Source organism: Heliangelus exortis, chromosome 5 (assembly GCF_036169615.1).
Source record: "Heliangelus exortis chromosome 5, bHelExo1.hap1, whole genome shotgun sequence".
Lineage (NCBI taxonomy): Eukaryota > Metazoa > Chordata > Aves > Apodiformes > Trochilidae > Heliangelus > Heliangelus exortis.
In genome coordinates this window covers 9,655,524-9,681,051 of record NC_092426.1, presented here as the reverse complement: position 1 = coordinate 9,681,051, position 25,528 = coordinate 9,655,524, and the positions used below count along the sequence as shown (strand labels likewise).

Here is a 25,528-nt window from a genome sequence, read left to right as displayed (position 1 = left end):
AATAATCAAAAGTATCCAAATTTATCTTTTTTTCTTTACAGCTTAGGAACATTCCTCCCTTTGGATATCTATACCATAAACAATTGCAGTCATTGTTTAGACAGTGTGGGCAGGTAAAATCTATTGCTTATGATGGAAAAAAGTAAGTATGAAATACTTTAAGTATTTCATAAATTTCCTTGTCTCATGTTCTCAGTTACCTAGTTATACAGTAATCAATTTCTGTCTTTGTCAGTGGTATACTGACAAAATTAGTTTCTTTTTTCTTATCTCTGGAACCAGTAGTTTCTTTTTAATGTATTGGCAAGAGTAAAAAAGGTGGTACGTTCCTTATGGAGACTCCCTGTTTACAAGGAGTCCCATGGATGAGATGAGGAGCAATGGGCATAAATTGCTCCTGGTGAGATTCTGTTTGAACACAAGAAGAAAATTTTCACTGTGAGGACAGTCAGACATTGTAATGGTTTCTCAGGGGAAGTGGTGGATTTGCCCACTCTGGGAAGTTTTAAAGTCTCATCTTGACAGAGTGCTGAGACATATATAAACAATAGTATTAGAAGGGTTGGACCAGATGATCCTTGAGGTCCCTTCCAGCCTGACATGCTGTGACATTCTGTGATATAGGATGGTTGGAATAACGTTAGATAAACTAGCAGAGTGAAAGACCACCTCTTCTCTTCTTTTGTGTGACAGTGGATCTTAACTGCAGCTGATCTGTCTGTATACATTTCTAACCTGTATACTGAATTAGCTCATTTCTACAGTCAGATGGCTTTGCACAGAATTAATGCAACTGGCTATTTTTTGCTAATAGCCAAAATACTAATAACTTTCCAAATAACTTTTTACTACAGCTGCCTGAAATTGAGTTCATTTTCTCCTGAGTCTTTAATTATTCCCTTATGCACATATATTTTCTCATCATTTCTATTTGTGTTAAATATTCTCAGTGAACTTGGTATATGTTTATGTGAAAGTTACGAAGTTTTCTTAAAACCATCCTGATAATTGAAGTTTTAAGGTGTGTAAGAGCAGTAGGCAGAGCCTGTGAGGAATGTATGTTTTACTGTTTGGTGGCCTTCTAAGAAATAGACAGGGAGAAGAAATGATGGCTTTTGTTGGTGTTCTGTTGGGTCCTGTTTCCTCAGTATCTATTGCAATTTTATTTGGTGGGGTTTTTCTGTGCAGGGCTTTTGTGGAGTTTTCCCGCAACCCAATGGAGACCTCTAAAGTTCTTCCTGCAGTGTATTTGTCAGTGAAGATGTCACAGCTGAGAATTCCTCTGGAGCTGAACATTCATGATCCAGATGATATCAAAAGGGAATTGCTAGGTGTGAGAGCTGCAAATGTGGAATCTCTAAGGTAATAGTGGTGCATGGAAAACCTTCTTCTTTGCAGTGAAATGGGGTTTGCTGGGTTCTGCGGAAGTTTCCTTGGAAGTGTCACCAAGGAAGACATGTTAAGTTCAAGAGCAAATGTGTAAATTGTGTTTAAGCAGAATGGTTTTGCACAAGTAGAAATCACATGATTCTCTTACATATTTCATTATAAAGGTGTTTTACTGTTTAAGGGAACTTTTAGGTATACACAGTCTTTTTAAGGTTCTAGTCCATTTGCCTCTGGCATATGGAAATACAGATGTACACAGCAATACCTGTTCATGCTAGACATAATTTATACCAATATAAAGAGTGGCATTTGGAGACATAAAACAAGGGGAAGGAGGAAGAGTATAACAGAAACTGAGTGGTAATAACACCAATGCATGGGGAAATGTAACAGAAAATACTGCTGAGGAATTCAATGTAGTATCTCTGCTCCACACCTCCTGGTGCTAGAAATATCTGGCACATTGCTTTTACTGTTAAAACATCCTGTCTGTGATACTCAGCTTCAGGAGATACAAGGAAATTTCTAACTAATATGGTTATCTGCCTAGCTTCTGGTGCATCTGCAGCTATTTCAGTATTCTAAAATAAAAATTCTAAAATACAAAGGCAGGAATGAGCTGGAAAGGTTAAAATGCAAGTGAATACTTTGCTTCCAGTTGATTGTACTTAATAAAACTTCTAGCAGTTTCACTGTGCTTATAATCTTTGTGAAAATTAATTGAGACATTCAATTAGATTGAAAGACTAATTTTAGAATTCTTCTGTCAAGTAAAATTAATCTTATATATAAAAAGGCTGAATTTAATGCTTTAGGGTTCTTTTTTAAAATACTCTCAGAAGGCATGTCATAGTCAGGCTTGACTAACACAAATTCTCCAAATTTCCAATAAATTGATGGTATGGTTGCTTCTTGTTATCTGTCTTCCTGTGTTTGGTCACAATTGAATGCAAACAGTCTCTCTGTAGTATTATGGTACTGTGAGGTCATTCTACATTCTAATTAAGTTAATCAATTTCTAAATACAAGTCATTAAGTACATAAGCACACCCTATGGACACCTTGGGAAGCAAATTGAAGGAAAAAAATGGAGCTCGTATGAGTAAAGTCTTTAGTATTTTTTTTCCATAGTTTTTTTAGAGTAAATGTGGACTGTCAGCAGCAGACAGTGGAGCCTATGGAAATCTCATTTGGTGCCTTACAAGAGTCAAAGATGATCCCAAATAGTCTTCTGTCCATCAAGATAACAGAGGTAGGAATGTTCTACATCTGAAGTAGGTCATATCTAATAATCAGTACCTAGGTAACTTTATAGAGGGGAATATCTGATAAGCTTCAATAAAAAGAATGGGTACTAATAATGGTTTTAGCCCAGAGGTGTATCCATAGGAGTTATGAAGAATATTCTAAGTTTTAGTAGTTCTTTGTTAGACAATAACTTGCGTGTCTCAGATTTCAAACTAGGAAATGTATTTGCACCTGACAAAACCTGGGAGATTTGCTAGCAGTAAATGTTAGGTGGAAATAGGTATAAATGTAAAGAGGATTATGGGGAGAAGGAAATGTACTTGTGTGCACCGGAGAAATGAGAATCTGTAGGCATTTGCACAGTTTTCTTCAGAAAATGCAGGTGAGAGAAATTACATGAATTAATTGTAGTGCATGCTCATTCAGAAGAACACTGCTGCATAAAAGTGTGTTAGGGGAAAATAATTTAAATAAAACATTTCTAATATCTGGAGCTGATAAGTTTTGAATCTTGTAACTGTGATCTTCTCAACAAATTGAGTCGTAGCAAGCGATATATATTCTGCTGAAATAATAGAATAATTTTTTTAAAAGCCCAAACCATTGGTCTTTATATCAGCCTATAGAAATTATAGGCTGATAGTTCTTGGTAGCAGTGACATGTTTTACAAGCATAGAAAATACTTTCTTCATTTTATTGAGCTGAGTCTTAGATCAAAACATTATAGGGATTTAATCAGACACATTCCAATCACTCATCTCTCTGTGCTTTTTCAGTTTAATACATCAGCTTTAATGATCATATGTATTGTAAGTAAATGTTGGAGGGTTTTTTTATCACGAGCATTCAGTGTAAGATCAGAAATGGTTTAAGAGTTTAGTAAGCCATTTGAAAAGATGACTTATTTTATTCAATTTTGTGTAAGTAGTGGAATGTGCTTTTCAGTTTCTTGAAGGATGGGTAATCATAACTAAAATGCTGACTTGCTGATAGATGTACTAACTGGCATTACTTTACTAATAAGAAAAGTGCACCATAAATGTCAGTCTGTTGATCTGTCAATCAGCTGTAGCTCTTTTTTTCATTTGGTTTAGAAAAATGGAAGAAATCTTTTCTTAATTTTCTGTATTTTAGTAATGCCTGTGTCAGGGTGTTTTTTAGATGAAAAAATGTATTGTAGATGCGCATCAAATCATCATATTAAAATAACTTCTTACAGAGAAATTCTTTTTTTTTTATTATTGCAGTATGAAAACATTTCTGTTTGTGTCAGGAATAGGAGTGCTTTTCTGTGTTTTGCTCCTGTGTTTTGTATTTGGTGCAGAAAAGTAAAACAGTATGAAAGCTGATACTGTCTAACTTCTATACTTTCAGATAGTAGAAGTTGGACACTTCTGGGGTTACAGGATAGATGAAAAAAACAGGACTACACTTCAGGCTCTAACTGCTGAAATTAACTACCAGAACCTGATGGATTTGTCAGTGTTTCCATACCCAGAGATGGTTTGTCTGGCACCGTTCACTGATCTGGAAAACAGGGGATACTTCAGAGCTCGTATTCTCTATGTTTGTGGGGATTTTGCAGAGGTACAGTAATATGTCATGTTGAATTGGTAGGATGTAATTGGGTTAACAATCTTGAAGCTATGCTTTATATATATATATATATATATATATATATATATATATATATATATATATATATATATAAAATCACCATGTTCTTGATAATTATTCCAGAAAGAAATCTGTAGAACTATAACTAAAATAAAACCAAACAGAATGTGACCAGAATAGATGAATTACATTTTTTTTCCGGGACACAGGAATATTTTAATACTAAATTGAGGAGCTGTTGTTGATGCAATAAAGTGTCTTGTGTGCTGTAGCAGAGCAAAGCAAAATAAAAGTTAAACCTCCAGGAGCTGTGAAAGCATGGGAAGAAATTCCTGGGTCAGTCTAGTGCTGCATTCCTGGCAACGATGCTGTGACTTCCTCTTAATAAATATAGTGAATTACTTGACTTCTTAACATACCTGGCTGTCACCCCTGTAGAACTACTACAGAATATTGTCATCTGTAAAGTCATGGATCACTAGTGAATACCAGTGTTAATTGCATCACTTTCTCTTTTGCATTTATAAGCAGTCACCTGATCCATGTTACCATCTGCATATCTAAAAGCAGTTATTAGTTATTATAACGCTGTTAAGATATAAGGTTAATACAGATTTAGTTGTGGGGAGAGCCTTTCAGAGAAATTTACCTTTTCTAGATGTAGCAGATTATTTGCATCACTAATTTAAACCAAGGGTCATATACTAGACAGGATAGAAATCTGACTATTTTTGTATTACTTCATTGACATATTTTTTAGACTCTGAATTTGCTCGCTTTTCACTTTAAGATTGTGGTGTGCTGCAATTACTGAACTTAGGTTGCCGCTTTCCTTGCCATTCAAAGAAGCACTTGTAATGCAGATGCTTTTGGTTCTTTTTCCAGGTTTTCTTTGTGGATTATGGCAATAGATCAAAAGTGCCTTTAAATAAATTAAAGGAGATGCCAAGCTGTCTTCGAGAGCTTCCTTTTCAGGTAGGGATGGTTCTGTTTACTGCTGCTTAATACGTACCTCCATGTCTGGTCTGGGAGACAGAAGTGGACTTCAAATCATAATGCTTTTCAGAATAATAATGAAGTAACATGTATTTTGCTAATGGGAGTGCCTATAGATCACTAATAGGTGGATAAACACTTTTGACATTTATGTGTATGCACAAAGCAGTAATTCTTGCATGTGAGTGAATTGCATTGTGTTTAATTCTGGAAGTAGATGAATTGTAGAATGTTTCCTGGGACAGTTGCTAGATGAAAAAGTTAATAGTTTGTGGGTGGTTTGTGGGTTTTTTGTTTGTTTTGTTGTTTGTTTTGGGTTTTTTTTTTTTGTAACTGGATGAACTAGTCCTGTGTCTCTGGGGGTCCAGCTGTGGTCACAGGAACAGCAGAAGAAAAGAAGAAATGGCTCTAATAGGTTCCTTTTGCTGCTTGTTGCTTTCAGTTACCAGTTTCTTTGCTGTCCACCAGTTAGTTATATGAGAAGTAGAATTTCCTTCTGGAAGGAGAGTGTTGCTGTGGTTACTCTGTTGCCTGCTTATATGCAAAGCTCAGGAGTAACAGTCTGAGCAAATCAGCCTTGCTTTAGTCTAAGGCACCTCTGAGCAAATGGCAAAGTTTTACAAAGCCTAGAAAACAGCCCTGAGGGGAGAAATGATCCAATGCTGTGTTTAATCTATTGTTCTGTGCTTAAACCTGGCTGGTACCACTACAGCTTAGCATCTCTTGGATGTATGGCATAAGCCTGGAGTGCCAAGTATCTTGATTACAGTTACTGTGCACAGTATTTTTGTTCCATCCGAGCTCCTGTTTGTTAAGCTTTAATTACAGGACAAATAAATAGGAGATACCTAATTTAAATTTTTCGGAGCTAGAAGTCTGTTTTGGCTTTGTGTGCTGCTTCACTGTTCTTTGAACTTTTAGTTGAACTGTTATTTGGGTCTCTTCAGCCAGAACACTCTTGATACATTGAATAGTGATTTGTAACACAAATCTGAGGGACTTTGTAGCTAGTTTTCCAATAATCATCTTGAGCTATATTTACAAATGAAATAGCTCAAGACTTAGTGAGATTTAGCTTTTCAGTCCTTGGTCATGTATTTGTTCATACATGTGTAGCTGTGTTGGCAATGACAGAATAGGAATTATGCCAGTAGCTTTATAACAGTCCTAGGAATTAGCATTAACCACTGCAGTAATGATGAAATCATTTCATAGTTATAATTCTTTTTTTTTTTAATAAAATTATTGATTTTCATGCTGATTCTCTTCATTGCTTTCCATGTTTTTTTTTTCTCCAGGCTTTAGAATTCAAGATGTGCAAGATGCGTCCGTCTGCAAAATCTCTTGTGTGTGGGGAAGGGTGGAGTTACAGTGCTACTCAGAGGTTTGCCTCACTAGTAAATGGCTACACACTTCTAGCAGAGGTGTATTCAGTTGTGAGGAATGTTCTGCACGTGGATCTTTTCCATTACTCGAGGTGCAAATATCTTGTGAATATTCGAGATGTGCTTATTGAAGAAGGTTATGCTGAACTAGCAGAGGAATCATATGAATCACAAGTATGTATTAAACTGCTTCTACTTTTCTTACACTAACTTATTTCAGCTCAGGCTCTCTGAAGTCCTGTAAGGGGGGATGAAATCTTGACTAATTCCATGGGATTAGAAAATACTAATACTTGAATGGGAATGAATCTTTTCAAGTGTGTGTGTGTGTAATTCATATTGAGCAGTTGGGCAAAAGCATTGATGCTTTGAGGAACCTTTTGGAGAGATGTTTCCTAGGAGATAGCAGCATCATTTGAACTGCTCCACTGGTTCTTGAAGCTCTGAAAAAATGTAGCTGCTTCATAATCTTAAGACTAGTTTTTATGTTTTATATAATCTGAACAGAGAAGAATATTGGGAGTTTTATATTTATATGCAAGTAGGCATGTTCTTTGTGGGGGACTTTTTTTGGTAAAAGTTTTTAAAGCATGGGTAGTTCATGGTTTTAACACCTTTCCATTATTATGTAGCAAAGCCATGATTTGCTTAAGGGATTCTTTTTGGGACAAGAAAAGGAAGGAGAGAAAATGCCTGCGTCTTCAAGAGAGGAAACAAAGCATCTTATTGCAAGATTATTGAACCTGTTTTCTGACAAAAAATATGATGCTCCAACACACAAGGTAACTTGAGTGGTGGTTTTGCTGTTATTACATGACCTGGCTTCTCACATTGTTAGAACAGAGATGAAGACTGAAGGTACCTTTAACAGAATCATACATGATGTCTCTTAAAGTGCATTCTACCTTCAGCAGGTAGAAACTGTGAAGGGACCACCTTTGTAGACTAGTCTGCAGCTTTGAACAAAGTTTTGAAGTATGGCATAAGAATTCAGTGAGCATGTTTTTCTGACACATTCTAAGGCAGCACTTTGAATGACTGCAGGATGAAGATAAAGTTCTTCAGAAAATTTAAAATACATGTTTTGTTCTTCCTCAGCTAGTAAGCAACCAGGTGCTGCAAACACTCTAACTGGTGATAATGAAACAGTTTGCTAATTCCAGACTCAGTTTATTCTTTCTTACATATTTTGACTTATCTTCTTACTTTTAAGATGGAACATAAATAAGAAAATGTGTGCCCTGTTCTTCATTCTTATTACAAGTTAAACCTCATCAACATTATAATTCTTTTTCCATTTCAAACCTGACAAAATTTCAAGCCTTCAATTACCTACTAATTTACCCATAGGTTTAATCCTGCTTAACTACCCACTTTCATAAAAGTTAGATATTTTCAAGATTAATATACATGCTTATGTAAACAAAATTACCTGATTTTGTTAGGTGCTCTATGAAGTCTGAAGTTGTGTTTTTTAAGCCAGAGGAAAATTGTGAAATGAGTTCTTTTGTTCAGGTGCCTCACAAGTAAAGTTTACTTTAGGTGGGTGAAATGAAAATGGTGTTTACCAATTTATCAGTCAGTGTTGCTTGATAAATGCTAAAAATGCATTTTGGTTTTAATTTATAAAGTGTTTTGTTTTGGAGAGGTCCAGGTGCTGGCTAACTAAAATATAATTACTCTTTTTGAAGGTATCAGTTTCTGGCCCTTTCAGTCCTTATGAGGTGAAGTTCTACAGTATGACCAGAGTGTCCCAGTTCAGGTATGACAAGACTTGTACTGTGAAGTATAGGTACACTCTCAGCTGTTACTTCCAATAAATAGGCAAAAACCATTCTAGTTACTCTTACGGATTTTCACAGAATTTTTATTCATTTAAAAGACAGAAGTAGTCAAGCCTGAATTAATGTGCACACTTTTGCTATGTAAGATATTAAAAATAGGTTTGTGAAAGGTGCTTTAGTGTGTCTCATGGAGAGATTTGTAACCATCACATACATCTGCTAAATGGTATTCAAGTAGTATTCAGATAGTGACTGCTATCCATTGAGGTTCAACAGTGAATTTTAAATAATTTTTTTATATGTTTCGTTGTTTTTGGGGGGTTTTTTATGTGAAAAAATTATTCTTTCCTCCATAGAAATGCTATCATACTAAAGGAAAGCATAAACTCTGTTGTCATCCATGACTCTCCAGAAGATCCTTTTCAACAGTTCTTGGTTGCTGCTTCTTTATCAGTAAATGCAACTGGTAATGCTTAATAAAAGGGTTTGGGTGGTTTCTCACTGTTGTTCTTAATTACATTTTTTGAGGTTTCTTTTTTTTATTTTGGTGACAGGATCAACTCTGTTTTTAGATGAAACATCTTTGATGCCTCCTATTCCTGGCCTGCTTGCACTCCTCAGCATGGTGTTTGCTCCTGCTGTAGAACTCAGGTATTTGTGCACATGCAAAAGTAGTGGTTCTTTGTTTCTCTTTTTTAAGTACCCTCACAAAATTAGTGGTTTTTTTTTCTTTTTAATTTTTTGCTCCCCCCCCTACTTTCAGCACTCAGTATATCCTTGTTCTGTTCATGTAATTCTTGCATCTTGTCAGTTTTAGTACAGACTGTAGCTAAGATAAGTAGTTTCATGGAGTTTGCAGTGCTGCAGGCTCTATCCTCACAATAAGGCAATGCACTATTTGCCAGTTGTGTTGGAAGCCTATGAATATGAGCTGTAGAACTGGGCAAGTTTTAAATCTATGTGAGGAGAGGAACATGTGTTTTTTGTAAAAGCTGAGTTCTGGCATTTGGATTGCTGTTTTGTTTTGTTTAAATTCTTGTAACTGTAGACTGTCATTTCAATAAAGTGAAGCTGGCTTTCTTAATTAAAGTTTCATTTTGCATATGTATGATTCTCTTAGGTTTTATGAATACATGTTTTCATAATCAAAACTTTAGTTTTCCTTCATTGCTGTATTTAAAAAAAAGCAGTATGACTTGGTGTGAATGCTTTTTGATCAGTTTAGCTTCCTAAGCCACCACCTGCATCTTGCTTGGTATGGCTTAGATGACTGTTTTAAGTAATCTTCCTATGAGTTTAGTTTCTTTGTTTCTAGGCAAGACTGTTTTCTTTCTTTTTTCTATAGGGTTGATAAAAGTGGAAAGTATTTTACTGGTGTTCTGTGTGGTTTGGGTTGGAGTCAGACTTGTGGGGCTCCAGTGTTTCCAGAAAATGACATGGAGCTGACATTTGATGTGCATTTTGGAGCGGAAGACATATCAGAGGTAAGATAATGCATAAATTTTTCTGTAGTGGGAATTAGGTAGAATTCAGTTCATTGGACTTAACTCAGAGTTAACTAGATGACTTCTTTTAAGCCATGGTTTTGGGTTTTTTTTCTAATGTACTACCTGTTTAAGATCTTGTATTCGTACTAGAGAAAATAGTTATCCCCTCCATGCACGCTGAAGAAGATATTATAGAACAATACAATATACACTTTTCAAAACAAAAGCATCAATTTTGCAGTAATCAGGTGTCAACACTTGTTAGTTCCAGTCCTGAGATTGTGGTTTTTCATCAGCCTAGCATTGCTGCTTCGGAGTGTTCAGTTTGATTTTACAGCTCTGTCAAGCTACTTCTCCCAGAGTCAGATGAACCAACCAGACAATAAAGCTCCCTGTATTCTTCAGTACAGCTTTTTTGCAACTTGCTGACAGATTTGTCAGAGGGAAGCAGGTACATGTACTCTGTTATGCAGGACCATAAAACCTGTATTTGACCTGTGCTCCAGGTTTGAACACTGCTTTAGACAGTGGAGGACCTCACATGCCCTGAGGAGTTCTGTGTTCAGAGCAGGTGCACTGGGTGATGACCAGTGGTTTCTAGAGGCTTTTTAAGGGCACAGTGGGCATACTGGTGTACATATCTGTGGGCTGTTTTCTGAAAGCACTGGCTTGATGTGTGTGATGTCTGTGTTCATGACACCTTAGCTAGAATGGTAATGCCAAGTTGTTGTTCTTAAAACTTTTACAGAAGTAATTATTTGTTAGAAAAGAATCCAGGCTAGTGATAGCCTCTGTTTTACAACCGTATGGAAGATTGTGATATCAGGTGGCTGAATATTAACATCTTTGACCTGCAGAGAGAGGAAGAAGTGCTTCTGAAGCTTCAGATGTTTTTATTAATAATATTCCAGTTGAAGTGGGTAATATGGATGCCATGACCACCATCTTGTCAACGCAGTATATAGAACTATTGTTGGTTTAGAGTATTTTATATTCTGTCACTGTTATTTTTTCAGATAAACATCCTAAGAACAGCCATTAATAAGCTGCTCAGTGAATGTGCTGTGTGCTCTGGACAAGAGATAATGACACAGCTGCAGGAAGATATTCGTCAGAAACTTCTATGGTAATAATTTTGTAGAAATAATACTGTCTGTTTCACAGTCTCAGCAAAAACAGAAGATATAATTGCTTGAAGCATAATGCATATGAGGCTTTGGGGAAATAATATATGTTCTTACTTGAATGGTGCATTTATTTATAAATCAGTATACACAATAACTTTAGACTTGAGAGCAGTGGTTTTTCAGGGAAGCCTGATCACTTAAGTCATAAAACCTAGACTGCTGAACCTGTTCTACAGGATACTAGCTGTGAGGTGTCTGCTTCTTGCACCCAGGATAAAGTTAATGAAGTCCTATGTCATAGGAGTGCAGAAGGATTTAGAGTTCTTTACCTTATGTTAAATTTAAATTGTGTACTGCTTTTTCTCCCTTAACAGACCTGTGTAGGACAGACATTGCCAAGGTAATTGCTGAAAATCCCAGGTTAATTTATGAACTGAAGTAAGGCCATCTGCCTTTTCCAGAAGGTATCCCTGCTTCTTGTAACTGAAGCAGTGGTTCTGAAAAGACCATTGGGTGTCATTGTGGCCAGGCTTGTGAATTCTTGTCAGCTTGTGGTGTGCATGACATGTTTGGTAGAGACAGTTCCATGACATATCCCTGTAACCCACTCCTTCTAAGATCTGCCACTGATGAACACGTGTGAAAAATCTTCCCTTGTTTGTAAACATGGTGTGTATTTTAGTGCCCTCTGTGTCATGTGTAGACTTTTCTCATCATTCCCTGGCTCTGTGCTGAACACATTTCAAAATGAGCTCTGGTTCAGTCATGAATTAAGTTATGTTATAATCTGTAGCATCAGCTTCATCTCTAGGAAATGTGACCTTTTTTGTAAATAGAGCTATTCTAAAGGAGCTGTACACTGAGGCAGTTTTTCATGCTGATAAAGGTCAGAAGCTTTTAAGCTTAGCTGCCCTTATCCTCCTTTATCAAAGTTATTATCAGAGCAGCTTTTATGCTGAGTTTTCAAGTGTTTCTTGTTTCTGAATGTAGCTGCTCAGTTGATTTTCTTTATTCCCATCTGTAAAAAAAATCATAAATTGCTTTTAGTTGAAAGCAAGAGCCCTACTTATGTCCAAAAATTGACGGAAAGTTCAGTGTCGTGCATTTTATAATAAATGAAGTGCAAGGGCAGTCAGCCTTGCCTTTTGAGGCACTGGAAATGAAATTAAGGAACATAAGCAATTTCCAAATGTGGAGATACCCATTAAGTGTTAGCTGACCTGCAGACGACATGTTGGTTGTGACAAGGGAGAAGGGTGATTGTTTTTTTGTTTTTTGCACTGTGTCTGCTGCCAGCAGGGTCTCAGCTGCTCTTCTCTCGAGGTGTGGCAGCTCCCAGCCAGCTGTTGCAGTGTGCTGTGTCTCCAGAAAGCAGTGGTACAGCTCCACACAGGCTGTGCCTTCGAGGTGCACTGCTGCTTGAACACTGCTGGAAAGAGCAGCAGTGCAGGCTGACAGAAAGCTGTTTGCATTTCACAGCTGCAGAGCTCTTGTTAAATACCAGCTGCCCAGTGTCCTGCTCATGCAATCCTGAATTTCCTGTTGGTGTCCACATATACCTCAGGCCAAATGGTGTCTGCACTGCCTTTAGACACTGCCCTGTAGTTCCGTGCTTAGATTAAAAGCTGAATGAAGGTGGGTTGCGTGATTCATGTGGTAATAATTGTGGGGAGAAGTCAAGGAAGTGGATTAGTAAAAAGAAGCAAAACCACAATACCTCCCTGAAGGTGACTGTCAATAACAGGAACTCATAGTTGGAAATCAGTAGTTACATGATAAATTCAAGGCACAAAAATGCCACAGCTATTTCTGTAGGCATGAACACTTGCTACTGTTCCAGCACCATTCTTGGGTTGGTTGTTCAGTGTTGCCATCTTCCTCGGCTCAGGCGGTGCTGACTTGGTCATTCTCACCAGCCTCTTCTGGGCTGCTCTTTCTTCAGGCTTTTACCCCTTTCTTGGGTAGTGCTTTCTCTCATGGAATCTCTGAGCTTCTCCTGATGCTGTTCCAGCAATCCTACAACTAATTTTTCTGCATTTCTTGCCTCTGAGCAGACTGACAGCTTGTTCTCAGCATTCTGAGCCAAGGGTGCACATCCATCTTGTGTCAGAGCTGGGCCTTGGGGCAGCTCAGCTGGGGGTGGGGAGCTTTCAGCAAGTGTTGAAGAGAGAAAGGGTTACACTATCAAGAAACCACATTCAGTAATTATTCCATTTTTTTATTCTGGATTCTTATTATGAAGTCCCTAAGCTGGTTTTTTTTTTAACCTTTTTGAAAGAAGAGACCGGCTGTTTATTATCAGTTGTTTATTGCCATGATGCATTCTTTTTGTGGGGAAAAAGCCTAATGTTTTATTAATGAGTAAATGTGTAAAACTGTAGCTTGAACAGTCCTTCATAACTTTTTCCCATTTTTCAAAAGCTAATTGTATTTACAACATGTCACCACTACTTAAGACTAAAGTGAGTATTTGAAAAACACATCTAGACAGAATTAATTAAAGTCAGCTACTGTTGTGGTTTGCACAGCTTGAGGGAATAACTGTAGCAGACAGACTATCTATAGTAATTGAGTTGTCATGCAAAGCAAAACACCTAAAAATAGCTGTATTCTATTGAATAGCCATGCATTATGGAGTAAATGGACATTTACTTGTGGAGTAAATTACAGTTGCAAATTCTAGTACTTGGTAAACAAAATTTTTTTTTTAATTCAGTTTCTTTAAAAGCAAATACCTTCTGATACCCTTTATATGTCCCTTTGAAAGATCATATTACGACTTATTAAGAAACATTTAAGACTCCCCTCAGTAGAAGCACCTCATAAATGCCTAGTTGTATCTAATATTAAAAAATTTTTGGTTTAATATAATTACAGTTTATTTACAGTTAGATTTATTTCTTAAGGCAGTTTTTACATAATTTCAGCTTAATCTGCAAATCAAAACCTCGAAATATAATTGTTCCCACCTGGTATGAGAAGCCATATGAATGGAATCAGGTAAGGGTGTAAATTTTTTATGTTCTCTTAAAAAGAGTAGTTAAACTACTCCAGAACTTTGTTAAGAGTGGTCAGATGGAGAATTTCCTAAGGAAGGATGTCTTTTTTAAGACTGGGGAGGGGGGAAAAAAAAGTATTGAATTTAAAGATACTGAAAGCATTGTATAATCAAATTTAAGGCATAAGAACTTGTGTGTATACATAAGTCTCTGAGATTCTACTTTTTGTAGAGTGTTTAATTTGGGTGTCTTGGTTTTTAATTTTGTGTATGTAAATATTCAGTCTTTTCAAACAGAACACCTCATGATTTCTGAGAGAATCTGTAAAGGCAATTTTACACATGTTGGAAGTTACAATTTTATGTTTTTCTTTCTATTAAGGAGCCATAGCCTAAAAGAAATAGAATGTTATTTTTGTTGTTTAGGACTGATGTGAATGCAGTGCATTTTAGTTTCACTTTGGGTTGCTGTGCTTCCAGGTGGCTTTTCTCTCTTCAGCAGAGAAAAGCAGACAGAAATGTGAGTTACTTTAGAATGAATCTGTTGGGATCAGGGAGATAGGCCAGGTTCAGGTTTTCTTGGAATTCCAAGAGCTGAAGTCCATAAAGCTGGAAAGTCAAGCTTCCTACTCTGTTACTGTAAGGACCTCTGCAGGCAACTAGATTTCCTGGTGAACGAGTACATTTTCTTAGTTAAAAAGTGATGGAGGGATTACTGTGTGCAGGAGGAGATTTTCTACACAGACCCTCCCTGTGCCTCTCCCAGCCTGAGGTGCAATCTTGAAAAGATTGACAGCAGTGAATGAGCACCACGGGCACGTATTTCTAGTAGGTATTCACTGAGGTGTCAAGAGTGTGTCACAATGCCTTAAGCTAAAGTGTTTCTATTCTTACATTTCAAATTCAGTTATTCTTGTTATTATGAAGATAATCTCCTATTTAGTTAATACTGGTGTTTAGCTTTTTAAGACAATATATAGGCCTTCAATTAGGGTTTTGCTCATATTGTCTGAAGTCTGAAGAAGATCAGTTCCTCTTGCTTCCATCACATAAAATACTACCTTGTAATGCTTTGGAACTGATTGTGGAAAATCTGAGTCGGGCAAACTCTGAGATAACAGCATTTTACAGTACTGGCTCTTACATTGAAGTGGGTGGCATGGAACTGAAATGCCTGTATAATTTGAAACTGTCAGAACTCTTGACAGGAAACCAGGATTAAGAATGCTTTCTGACATTCATCTTGCTTCTTTTGGTTAGGTGGATTCTCAGCTCATCATTGACCAGTCAGAAGAGCAACATGATAGACCAGGAAATAGTATTTATCAGCTACATAAGCTTGTTGTATTGAATGTTTAGGCATTTCTAGAAGCTTTTTAGAGGAAGAGGTGTTTCAACTAGTCTAAAAGTTATGTTTGTCTTCTGTATACCTCTTGGATGTCTGTCTTGGAAGACTGTTACATAAAGTTAGTCTGTATACTAAAATATAGTTTGGAATACATTCTGTTTTTTTCAAAAAGCTAAAGAAGAGCAGAAGAGTTCATTCATGAAACAAACTGACTTAACAAAGGATCTAATTTTCATTTTAATAATACTTCTGAGCAGATTATTGGAAGGTACATGGAAGATAAAGTGCCTCTAGGTTTGGTTACTTTTTGGTCTTAAAGCTCGTAAGTCATGGGGCATGATTTATTTTTTTTTTTTGTTTTTAACTGCAAGTTGCATTTGCCTGTTTTCTGTCATTGGTTTTTCAACAAGCCATACTGCAAAGGTGGTTGGGTATTATCTCAACCAAAGACTTAAAGATCAAAGCAAACTGATCTAGATTATGTTCTGATCCAAAGTATAGCCTATGCAGGATACAGTTTTTTCATACATCATTTAATTTTAAATTTTTCACAGCAAAATATAATACATTTTTTCTTTTCCTGCATGGCAGAAGAATGTTTTTGAATTACTGATTTATGGCACCTTTGATTCATCCTTTCCTGTTATTTTTACCCATGAGATCTTGAGTTCTAAAAATGAGGTCAGTTGTTTCAGAATGAAATGCTTAAGTGAAATAAAATGTGTTTGTCTCTTCTGTTGTGCATCCATGCTTAATAAAAGCTAAATTTAGTTATTAATGGTATGTGATTGCATTCCTTAAAGACATTAATACAAAATAAACTATGTAGAAATGTATTAATCTTTTCACTATTTACTTATTAAGATCTTGTAATATCCAGTCATCATTTGAGAAACAGGCAGAATCAATTGTCACCATAAGAAAGTGGGAGATTTGGGGAAATAAAGGGATGCTTAAAATGGGAAATTATTTATTTTATTTAAGCTGTACTTAAGCAGAGAGGCAACTGTATAGGCAACTGTAGGCAATTTCAGTGGCTAATTATAAGCATTACTTCCTTAGACCTATTTTAATAATCCTTGTGAATTATAAAATATCATACTTTATATAATAGGTCCCATAGAAAAATTAAATCTCAACTGGTAAGACAACAGAATTTCTCAGCTGAGTGTTGTATACAAATTAGGTGTTGCAGTTAAACACATTTGGGGAAAAATGTAATAGAGCATCAGATCTTTGCTTTGACATTAATGGTGGGAATTTCTGTAGGAAAAGGTAACTTAGTAGTACCAAAACATGTGAAATAAATAATGTAACTTCCCGTGATTCACTGGGATATTGAGTATTGAGAGGAATGGAGTATGTTTTCCCCTTTTTTTTTTTTTTTTTTTTTTTTTGTCTCCCTCTCCCCCTCCCAGTTCTGTGGCTAAGGTGCCCTGGTCTGTATGTGTACCCGTGCTGCCATCTGGTGGAGGATTGTGGATATACGTCTAACTAGTGGAAAATGTTACTGCCAGATGAAAATATAGTACTAATACTCAAAAAGCAGCAATTGTATTTTATTATTTTATTTACATTTCAAAAGCGTTGCAGAATCACTTAAACAAGTTCAAGGCAGCTGCAGGATTTATCCCTTCAAGGTTATGTAGCACTTGAGAAAAAAGTACTGAAAAAGAGTTGTCTCTTGGTATGGCTACAGACCTGTACTCATTCAGCCTTGTGCCTTTCAGGAGTTACTTCCATTAAGAAAAGGCCATGACTGCAGGTGTTTAAAATCATCTTTTATTAACTATTCCATCTGTTACTCCCAAAACACAGAGACTGCCAAAAGATTAGGGAAATGTTGTCTCAGGTGCCTAAATTGATTCTTCATCATGCTCAGGAGCACTTAATCAGCAGTAATTTCAGCAAAATCCTATTGGTACCATGAACACTTTTACACACTGAAGGAGAAAAGAATACAATTTATTAAAAGGCAATAACAAACCTGGACATTTCAGTAACTCAAGCTTGCCACAGGCAATCAAGAACAGGAGTTCCATTTGCCTTTAATATGGCTCCAGTTGTGACATTGTGCAGTTTCAAATGACTTTGGCCTTCCTGGTGGAAATTCAGCACCCATCACAAAGCAAGGTTAGGAGTTTCATGTTTTCTTCCCTATAAAGTGTGTTGTTAGGGATGTGGGTGGGTTGAATGGACCCTGCAGATCTCCTGCTGAGGCTATGGACTCTTGCAGAATGCCAGTCTGTGTGTTCTGCTGGGAGTGGGGATGGAGAAAGGAAGGTGAGTATGGATGCAAGTTTAAAGTCAATTATTTCCAAGGAGAACAGGACTGTCCTCTTTCAGCTCTGTGTCTTTTTTTTTAAGAGGTACAGATGAGTGCATAGAATTAGTTTAGAAATGTTGCTCTTTTCCAGTGCAGTTGTGCTGCTGGGGGCACCTGAGCTCTACCTATTTCTAAAGCCTGCTCATGGCTTTGATGTGAGCTTTCTGTGCAGTGCACACACAGAGTTTATGGTTAGCAGGAAAAGGAAGGCACGAGGTGGAATGAGAATAATGAAGGGATGGATACTTTATCCTAGGGTGACTTCATCGAGTACAATGAGTGCAGTCACAACAGGCTCTGCCTTGTTTAACCCGTGGTCAGATGTCTCAGGTTTATTTACACTTAACCACCTCACTTGGGCAGAACTCTGACGTGCTCAGGGTGAGAACGTAGTGAGACAAAGGACTGTTCAGTCACACAGAGGATGAAAAGTGAAAAGAATTGGCTTGGAGAAGCTACAGAAATGCTGCAGCTTGCTAACTGAAGGTGAGACTTTTCTCTATAACTGAGATTTGTGGAGAATTTTCATAATCTTGGGAAAGAAAAACACTCTTTTGTCCAGTCAGTAGTGAGATGCAAGTACCTGACAGCTGGGAACTGTCATGAAACAAGTCCAGCAGATACCCTTCCTGCAGTCAGTGAGAACTCCAGTCAGCTTCTGTTGTTGGTTCACAGTAGGCAAGGTGATTGTCCAGCTGCATCACCCATCAGATATAATAAAGCTCAAAATATCTCCATGTGTTTTTGGATCCATTTTCAAGCATCATCTCCTACAGGAGCTTCAAGTGTCAAAAGGGTGATGGGAATATATGGGCCCCCTGCTGGATTGCAGGGCACCTGGTAACAGAGGGAATGGAAAGATGTGACAATGTCACCTTTGCCTGGGTTTTCACTGGTAATTGCCTGCAGGAATCCCAGGCACTTGAGATGTATGGGAAGGTGTGGGCCAAAGGAGATTTACTGTCACTGGAGAAGAATCAGGTTAGGGGAACATTTAAATAAACCAGACACTGACAAGTTCCTGTTGTACCCACAAGTGCTGAGGGAGCTGGCTGATGCCATTTGGGGGCACTCAAACTCTGAAAGGTCCTGCCAAGCAAGGGAAGATTCCTGAGGAGTGGAAGAAAGTAAATGAAGAAACTTCAACTTTCTTGAAAGGCAAGGAGGACTTGGGGGACAACAGGGTCCTCAGCTTCACCCTAGTCCCAGGACAAGTGGTGGAGCAAACAAGTCTGTAAGGCATGTCCAGACATAAGAATGCCAAAAATACAGTTAGGAGCAGTTGCTGCCAAAGGTTTATTGTGCTTGATCAACCTGACAGCCTGCTATAACTGGATGACTGGCTCAGAGGTGAGGGGAGAGCAAACATTGCTTGTCTTATGGCTTTTGATGCTGTCACCTGTAACATCCTCAGCCAAACTGATAATGGGCTTCCATAGGCCAGGGAGGTGGGCTGAAAACTGGCTGAACTGCCAAGGTCAAAGGGTTGTAATCAGCAGCATGATGATGAGCTGGAACCTAAGCACTAGTTATGCATCCCTGGGGTTGGTAACAGCACCAATCTCTTAATGAGTGGGTGAAGGACAGAGTGCCCCCAAGGCAGACAGCACAAAACAGGGAGGAGTGGTCAAGACATCAAGTACCTGCGCCACCCTTCAGAGGGGTCTGGACAGGCTGAGCAACCTCATCAACAAAAATATTTTGGAATTCAAAACAGGGAATTGAATTCAAAACAAAAGGAGTAGCTCCTTGAAGAAGCTGTAATTGGTGAGAAGGTATTAAATGATAATCACAGGAGCTAATCTCATGTAATTTATAATTTCACATGTAACACTGACCCACTTTAGCACTTTCAGCTCTCAGTCCTTACTGGAGCTTTAGTCAGGTAAATTAAGTCCCTCATTGGTCCTGTATGAATCCTGTTTCCTGTTACTGCTCTGAATACACTTAATAGTCTGAACAAAACCCTGAGGACATGTCTTATCAAAATGCTCTAATCAAGACACATCTTGGACTGGAAAGAAACATTTGACTCAAAATACTCAACTCTTACTATTGCACAGAATCACAGGATTGTCATGGTTGTAAAAGACCTCTAAGATCACCACATCCAACCTTCAACATCCACCCCATATAAAATTTTAAAAATTATATATCACTATGCCCCCTAAAAAATGCAGGGAAGCGCCTTATCCACATGATTTTTTAAATACCTCCAGGGGTGGTGCCTCCACCACCTCCTTGCCCAGCCCATTCCAGTGCTTGACTGTTCTGTTGGTAAAGAAATTCTTCCCAATACCTTGTCTAAACCTATCCTGGTGCAACTTCAGGCCATCTCTTCTGGTCCTGTCATTATTTACTTGAGAGAAGAGGCCAGCAACCACCTCCCTACAACCTCATATCAGGTAGCTGTAGAGACCAATAAGGTCTCCTCTTCTGCAAACTCAACAATCCCATTAACTTCAGCCTCTTCTCATAGGACTTGCTCTCCAGACTTCATCAGCTTGGTTGATGATCTCTGAACTTGCTCCAGCATCTCAGTGTCTTGTAGTGAGGGGCCCAACACTGAACACAGTACTCGAGGTGCAGCCTCACCAGAGCTGAGTACAGGGACACTTTTTTTCCCCACAGACAGTCACATGCCAAATAATATGCTTCAGAAGTAGGATTCATCAGCTTACTGATTCCAGTTCTCTAGAAGACAGGATGTAGTCTCAACTAATTCATTTAATAATTAGTCATTAATACGTTAATAATTTATTAGTTACTAGAATTTCCTTGGAGGCATAGTATATGTCTAGCACCCACAATGGCTGACCATGAGTTACAAAAATACTTCTTCGTGTGTGTGTGTTCATGTGGTTTTGGGTTTGTTTTTTTGTTTGTTTGGGGTTTTTTTTGGGGGGGTGTGTTTGTTTTTGTTTGTTTGTTATGTTAAAGTTCCACTGTGTGTGATCTGCTCACAGGTAATAATGAGGTCAGGATACATGCTGTGCCATGAGTTTCTGATTAATGAGAATCAGGCCCATGAGTCACTGATTACAGTGACAAGGAACAGAAGGATGGAAGCAGATGCTGTTAGTTGAATGAAAATGCTGCAGTGGTTACCAGACTGCAGAAACTTTGACACTGGGTTGCACAAGTTTAATTCCCCTTTCTTTGAGGACTGGATGGGACCAAAACTTGCCTGTCAAAATAGAGCCCACTGAGCTACTAATGGCACTGAGGTATTTCCAGGATAAAAGATGGTAGTGATGAATCAGACATCTGTCAGATGTTAAGTCTCAGAGAAAGAGTCAGTAATGCTAAAAACACAAATGCAAATGCCAAGAAAAACCCTGGTATAGCATGAAATACTAGCAGAACTAGTAGGAGGACGATGCTACAGGAGGGGCTGTTCACCTCTGGGCTTTGTCAGGCTTCAGGTTGTCAATCCTTTCCTGTTTTAAAAAGTTCTGCCAGAAAGCTGTAAGATCAGCCTCTGTGCATTGGGGATCACCACTTTGGGAACAGGGCACTCACATCTCAGCACTGGCTGTGGGTAGGTCTGTGGGCCCTTGGCCAAGAAACTATCCTGCCTCATCTTTGGAAGTGCAGCTCTAGGAAAGCCATGGATGACACAAAACGTGCTGATCCAGACATGGCAAGTCTAGAGCAGCCCTCAAATGACTCAGGGAGGAGAAATTTCTGCAGTTACCTCTCCTTCACCTGTGAGGTGTGATTTGGCAACAGATCCTGTGCTGGGTTCTCAAGAGTACAGTCTGGCACTGGCAAGGGTGCAGGCTCAGTATGGCTTTAGGCAAAGTAAGATAAGTGATTTGGCATCAAGAACTAAAATCCAATTGGAAGAAGGCAGAGAGGGTGCATGAGCACCCAAGTGCAAACAAATCCCAGGCCTCACAGAGACTGCAGGCAAGATAAACTACTGAGATTTTGAAAGTGGTTTAGAAAAATAAACAACATCAATAATGAAAACCATGCTGACATACAAGTAGGAAGAGAACATATGCCAGGACATGTGAATAAAGCTTGTGCATGTGATCAACCCCATTGAGGACATGGAGTGTGCAGTAACCAGTGCACCAGAGTGTTGGCAGGAGGGGGGGGTTAGGAACAGAGAATAAGAAAATGTTTCCAGTACCTCTGGGCACTTGACAGTTTTGGCCAAGTCTTCCACTGTCATGTTACATGAATCAAGAAGTGGTGCATATTCCAGGATTGCATAGATAATCTTTTTTGTGTTTAGAGAGGCTGTAAAGGACAAAATTACATCTTATAAACATGTTCTGTTGTTAACCAGAGCCATTTCATTGCTACTCCTTTTTCCAACAGGCCATATGGCTCTAAGTCATAATCTCCCTGTGTTGCAGAACAGTGTGCAGCTCTGTCTCATTTACCACAGACAAAACCTACTTCAGCTTATATTAAAACTAGGTATTGAAATTATTCTGAACTAGGAAAACTTTTATCAAAAAGTTGCTAGGTGAACTTGACTATACATCAAGTATGTATAAGAGTGATGTAACACTGTGCTAGAAGATCTAAATTAAACATAACTGGATTTATAGTTGTCAAGCAATCACATGCAACTATGTAGTTTGGGCAAAGAGGTAAAGAAACTGCAGACTATATCAGTTCAAATTAATTGAAAAACAATAAATTGATAGATAGCAGCAATAAAATTAAGACAAAACCTTACATTTTATTATGAAAATAATAACCATAGCATCACAAAGTACTGAGTTGAACTAGCTGCTGTGTGTGACACACAGAGGAAGCATGCAAGCAGTGCTTCCCATTCTGATTCTAGTCTGCAATATGAAAGTTCACAACACAGTATTACAAAGCATCCATCCCTAGAAGCATTTTGCTATCTTACATGTACTTACTTGGGCTGAAAGCACCTATTTAGTAAGAGTGAAAATTTTGCTTCCAGAAGCACTCATGTATTCTCTGGAAGTTCACAAGCATCATAGACTGTGCTTCCCTGTGTATATTCCTCATCCTGTAGCACTGGCATCCTGTGTTGCCTTCAGGAACTATTCTAATTTCAGAACTTGCTACCAGCAGCAATCACTTTGGGTTTTTTTCCATGAATTTTCTGCCTCATTTTCATACATAAAATCCAAGAAACTCCTATTCCTCAAAGAACACGTAAAATAGATTTAAAGTGTGCCTCTTCAATTCCCCATTTAACCATTGATTGAGCAGAAGTAATATGTTTGCACATGATCATTATCCAGATCAAGTAAAACTAGTTCAAGAGAAAGCTAACAGTTTGAACCCAAAAGCAGAGGAACTCCCTACAGATTTCTGTTATCTCTGGAAATACAGGCAGTGGAAGATGCTGTCCATATCAAGAATTCTAATCAAATGCTATCTACTTTCCTGTCGTTATTAGAAAGACCAAATATGCCTAAGAGAGAGATATATATTCATCCTCTGTGCTATTCATTTACTGATTATGCAGTTTAGATTTTCACTACTAATAGACGAAAAGAAAAGAGCTTTGTAAATGTTGAAGTTCTGCTGCCAGCTGTACCATTCCTTTTTTAAACCCAGGTATCCAGGGAGAATGCTACCCCTGTGTGTTTTATTCTCTGTTTAGGAAGAAAACAGAATGAGAGAACTGAAAGATTAGAGTCCTTTGTGAAGTGCATGAAGAACAAGTACAGGAAGGAAAAAGAAAACCATCATGGTGGTGTGAAACACCTGGGGCTCATTGCTCTGACAAGCAAGGAGAGAGGAGACATTTCGTAAGTGTTGCATGAAAAGGACATGAGCTCATCCAACTGTGAAAAAAGACATTTTGGTTGCAGTTTTTGGAGGAGAAAGCAGACTCTGCACTTTTTGAAGGGTAAAAAGAAATAGATACCTGCATTTATAGCAAACTGTTTACCTTCCTCCTTCCCCTGTCTCCACAGGGAAATGTCCCCATGGCTCTCTGTCTCCTGGGAACTCACTGGGAGGGAGGGGTTTGTCTGGGAAGGAGTGAAGGCCATAACCCTTCAGGAAGGCATGGGGTACATGCAGCTCAACCTGCCTGCCCATTGAGAGACCCCCAGTGAGCAGCAGTTCCCCCCTTAATGAGCACCAACACCCGAGCTCTGCTCTCATCCCTTTTGGAAAAGGCTCCAGGGAGCCCCACTGGCTCACGAGCAAGCAAAGAACTCATTCCCCATGCCAAAAAACAGCTGCCAGGACCTCCCCATCACGGAGATGTGAAGTCACCAAGTGAGCCACTTCCCTCCCTTGAAGAGAGAACCTCTGAGAGAGTTCTTCCATCCTGTCCCACAGGATGGAAGAGTTCCCTCATCAGAGGGAGCTACCATCACACCCTCTGCCTCCCAGGGTTATTTAAGCCAAATCATCTCCCAGACCAGACATTTCTGGAGCTTGAGTAAAGCTAAGTACAGGAGCATCAGAGGTGAGAGAAACACCTATATGTATGGATGCACTTGGTGCCTAAGAAAACAGTAATTTTATCTTTCTACAGAATCATCAGATAAACTCAGAGGTTGTCTCTTCCCTCAACATTTTTTTTTGAGTGTTAATCCTTTAGAAGATTAATATATATCTTTATTCTTCTTCAGATACATCCTTCTGGCATCAAGTTTTTTTCCTTTATTAACCTCTTGGGAGTTTCATCTGCTTTTCTTCAGGTTATTTTACAGAAAGGAAACTCCAAATGATACTATATATTGATGGTGGGGTTTTTTGTTTGCTTTTCTGTTCCCTTTCTACAGGCTAAGGTAGATAAAAAATCAGCATGCTAATATTGCCCTTAAAAGTGTGATAATTACTTTCCAAACTCAGTATAACTCCTGTCACAGTCTATGCCAACACTTGCATCCTGATTTAAACTGTGATTCTATCCTTTATCCTAATTCACATGGCCTTTTCCTGATATTTGTATGCAGACTGGCATCTCAGCCTAATCTGTTTTAAGGAGTGCAGCAGGTGTAGAGTCCTCAGCTTTGCATCATGATCCTGCTTGAAAGATGGACAGGAAAATAGAGCCCTAAGAATAGACTGTCTCATTTAAAACTTACATAGTTCAGCAGTTTGAAGGACAAACCCAGGGATCTACAGAGCTACAGTTCTAAATTTATCCTTAGAAGCTCTCCTCTCCCCATTTCTATTTCTACTTCTTCAATAAAATTAGGGGAAACAAACAAACACAAAAAACCCCATGAAAATCTCACTACTGACATGAGAGTGTTTTTCTTTCCCAAGATTATGAAAATTCTCCACAAATCTCAGTTTTAGAGAAAAGTCTCACCTTCAGTTAGCAAGCTGCAGCATTTCTGTAGCTTCTCCAAAGCAATTCTTTGCACTTGGACCATCCTCTGTGTGACTGAACAGTCCTTTGTCTCACTACGTTCTCACCCTGAGCACGTCAGAGTTCTGCCCAAGTGAGGTGGTTAAGTGTAAATAAACCTGAGACATCTGACCACGGGTTAAACAAGGCAGAGCCTGTTGTGACTGCACTCATTGTGCTTGATGAAGTCACCCTAGGATAAAGTATCCATCCCTTCATTATTCTCATTCCACCTCGTGCCTTCCTTTTCCTGCTAACCATAAACTCTGTGTGTGCACTGCACAGAAAGCTCACATCAAAGCCATGAGCAGGCTTTAGAAACAGGTAGAGCTCAGGTGCCCCCAGCAGCACAACTGCACTGGAAAAGAGCAACATTTCTAAACTAATTCTATGCACTCATCTGTACCTCTTAAAAAAAAAGACACAGAGCTGAAAGAGGACAGTCCTGTTCTCCTTGGAAATAATTCACTTTAAACTTGCATCCATACTCACCTTCCTTTC

At 38.4% G+C, this 25,528-nt stretch overlaps 1 protein-coding gene across 3 annotated transcripts in view; it reads left to right on the top strand.

Moving 5' to 3' along the window:
• The window catches only part of TDRD9 (tudor domain containing 9), a 75,579-nt gene extending 51,096 nt beyond the window's left edge, over positions 1–24,483 (top strand). Inside the window, exons 23-36 of one of the 3 annotated variants that reach the window (XM_071745422.1) lie at positions 42–142; positions 1,189–1,362; positions 2,521–2,641; positions 4,013–4,225; positions 5,141–5,230; positions 6,550–6,810; positions 7,269–7,418; positions 8,328–8,398; positions 8,777–8,886; positions 8,975–9,071; positions 9,766–9,904; positions 10,924–11,033; positions 13,962–14,034; positions 23,269–24,483. In XM_071745422.1, coding sequence (XP_071601523.1) covers positions 42–142; positions 1,189–1,362; positions 2,521–2,641; positions 4,013–4,225; positions 5,141–5,230; positions 6,550–6,810; positions 7,269–7,418; positions 8,328–8,398; positions 8,777–8,886; positions 8,975–9,071; positions 9,766–9,904; positions 10,924–11,033; positions 13,962–14,034; positions 23,269–23,466 — 1,908 coding nt within the window. In that variant the 3' untranslated portion in view covers positions 23,467–24,483. Of the gene's footprint in view, positions 1–41; positions 143–1,188; positions 1,363–2,520; positions 2,642–4,012; positions 4,226–5,140; positions 5,231–6,549; positions 6,811–7,268; positions 7,419–8,327; positions 8,399–8,776; positions 8,887–8,974; positions 9,072–9,765; positions 9,905–10,923; positions 11,034–13,961; positions 14,035–15,240; positions 16,202–23,268 lie in introns of those variants that run through there. The other 2 variants (XM_071745423.1, XM_071745424.1) reach the window with 2 other exon arrangements.
• Positions 24,484–25,528: the final 1,045 nt, after the last annotated feature.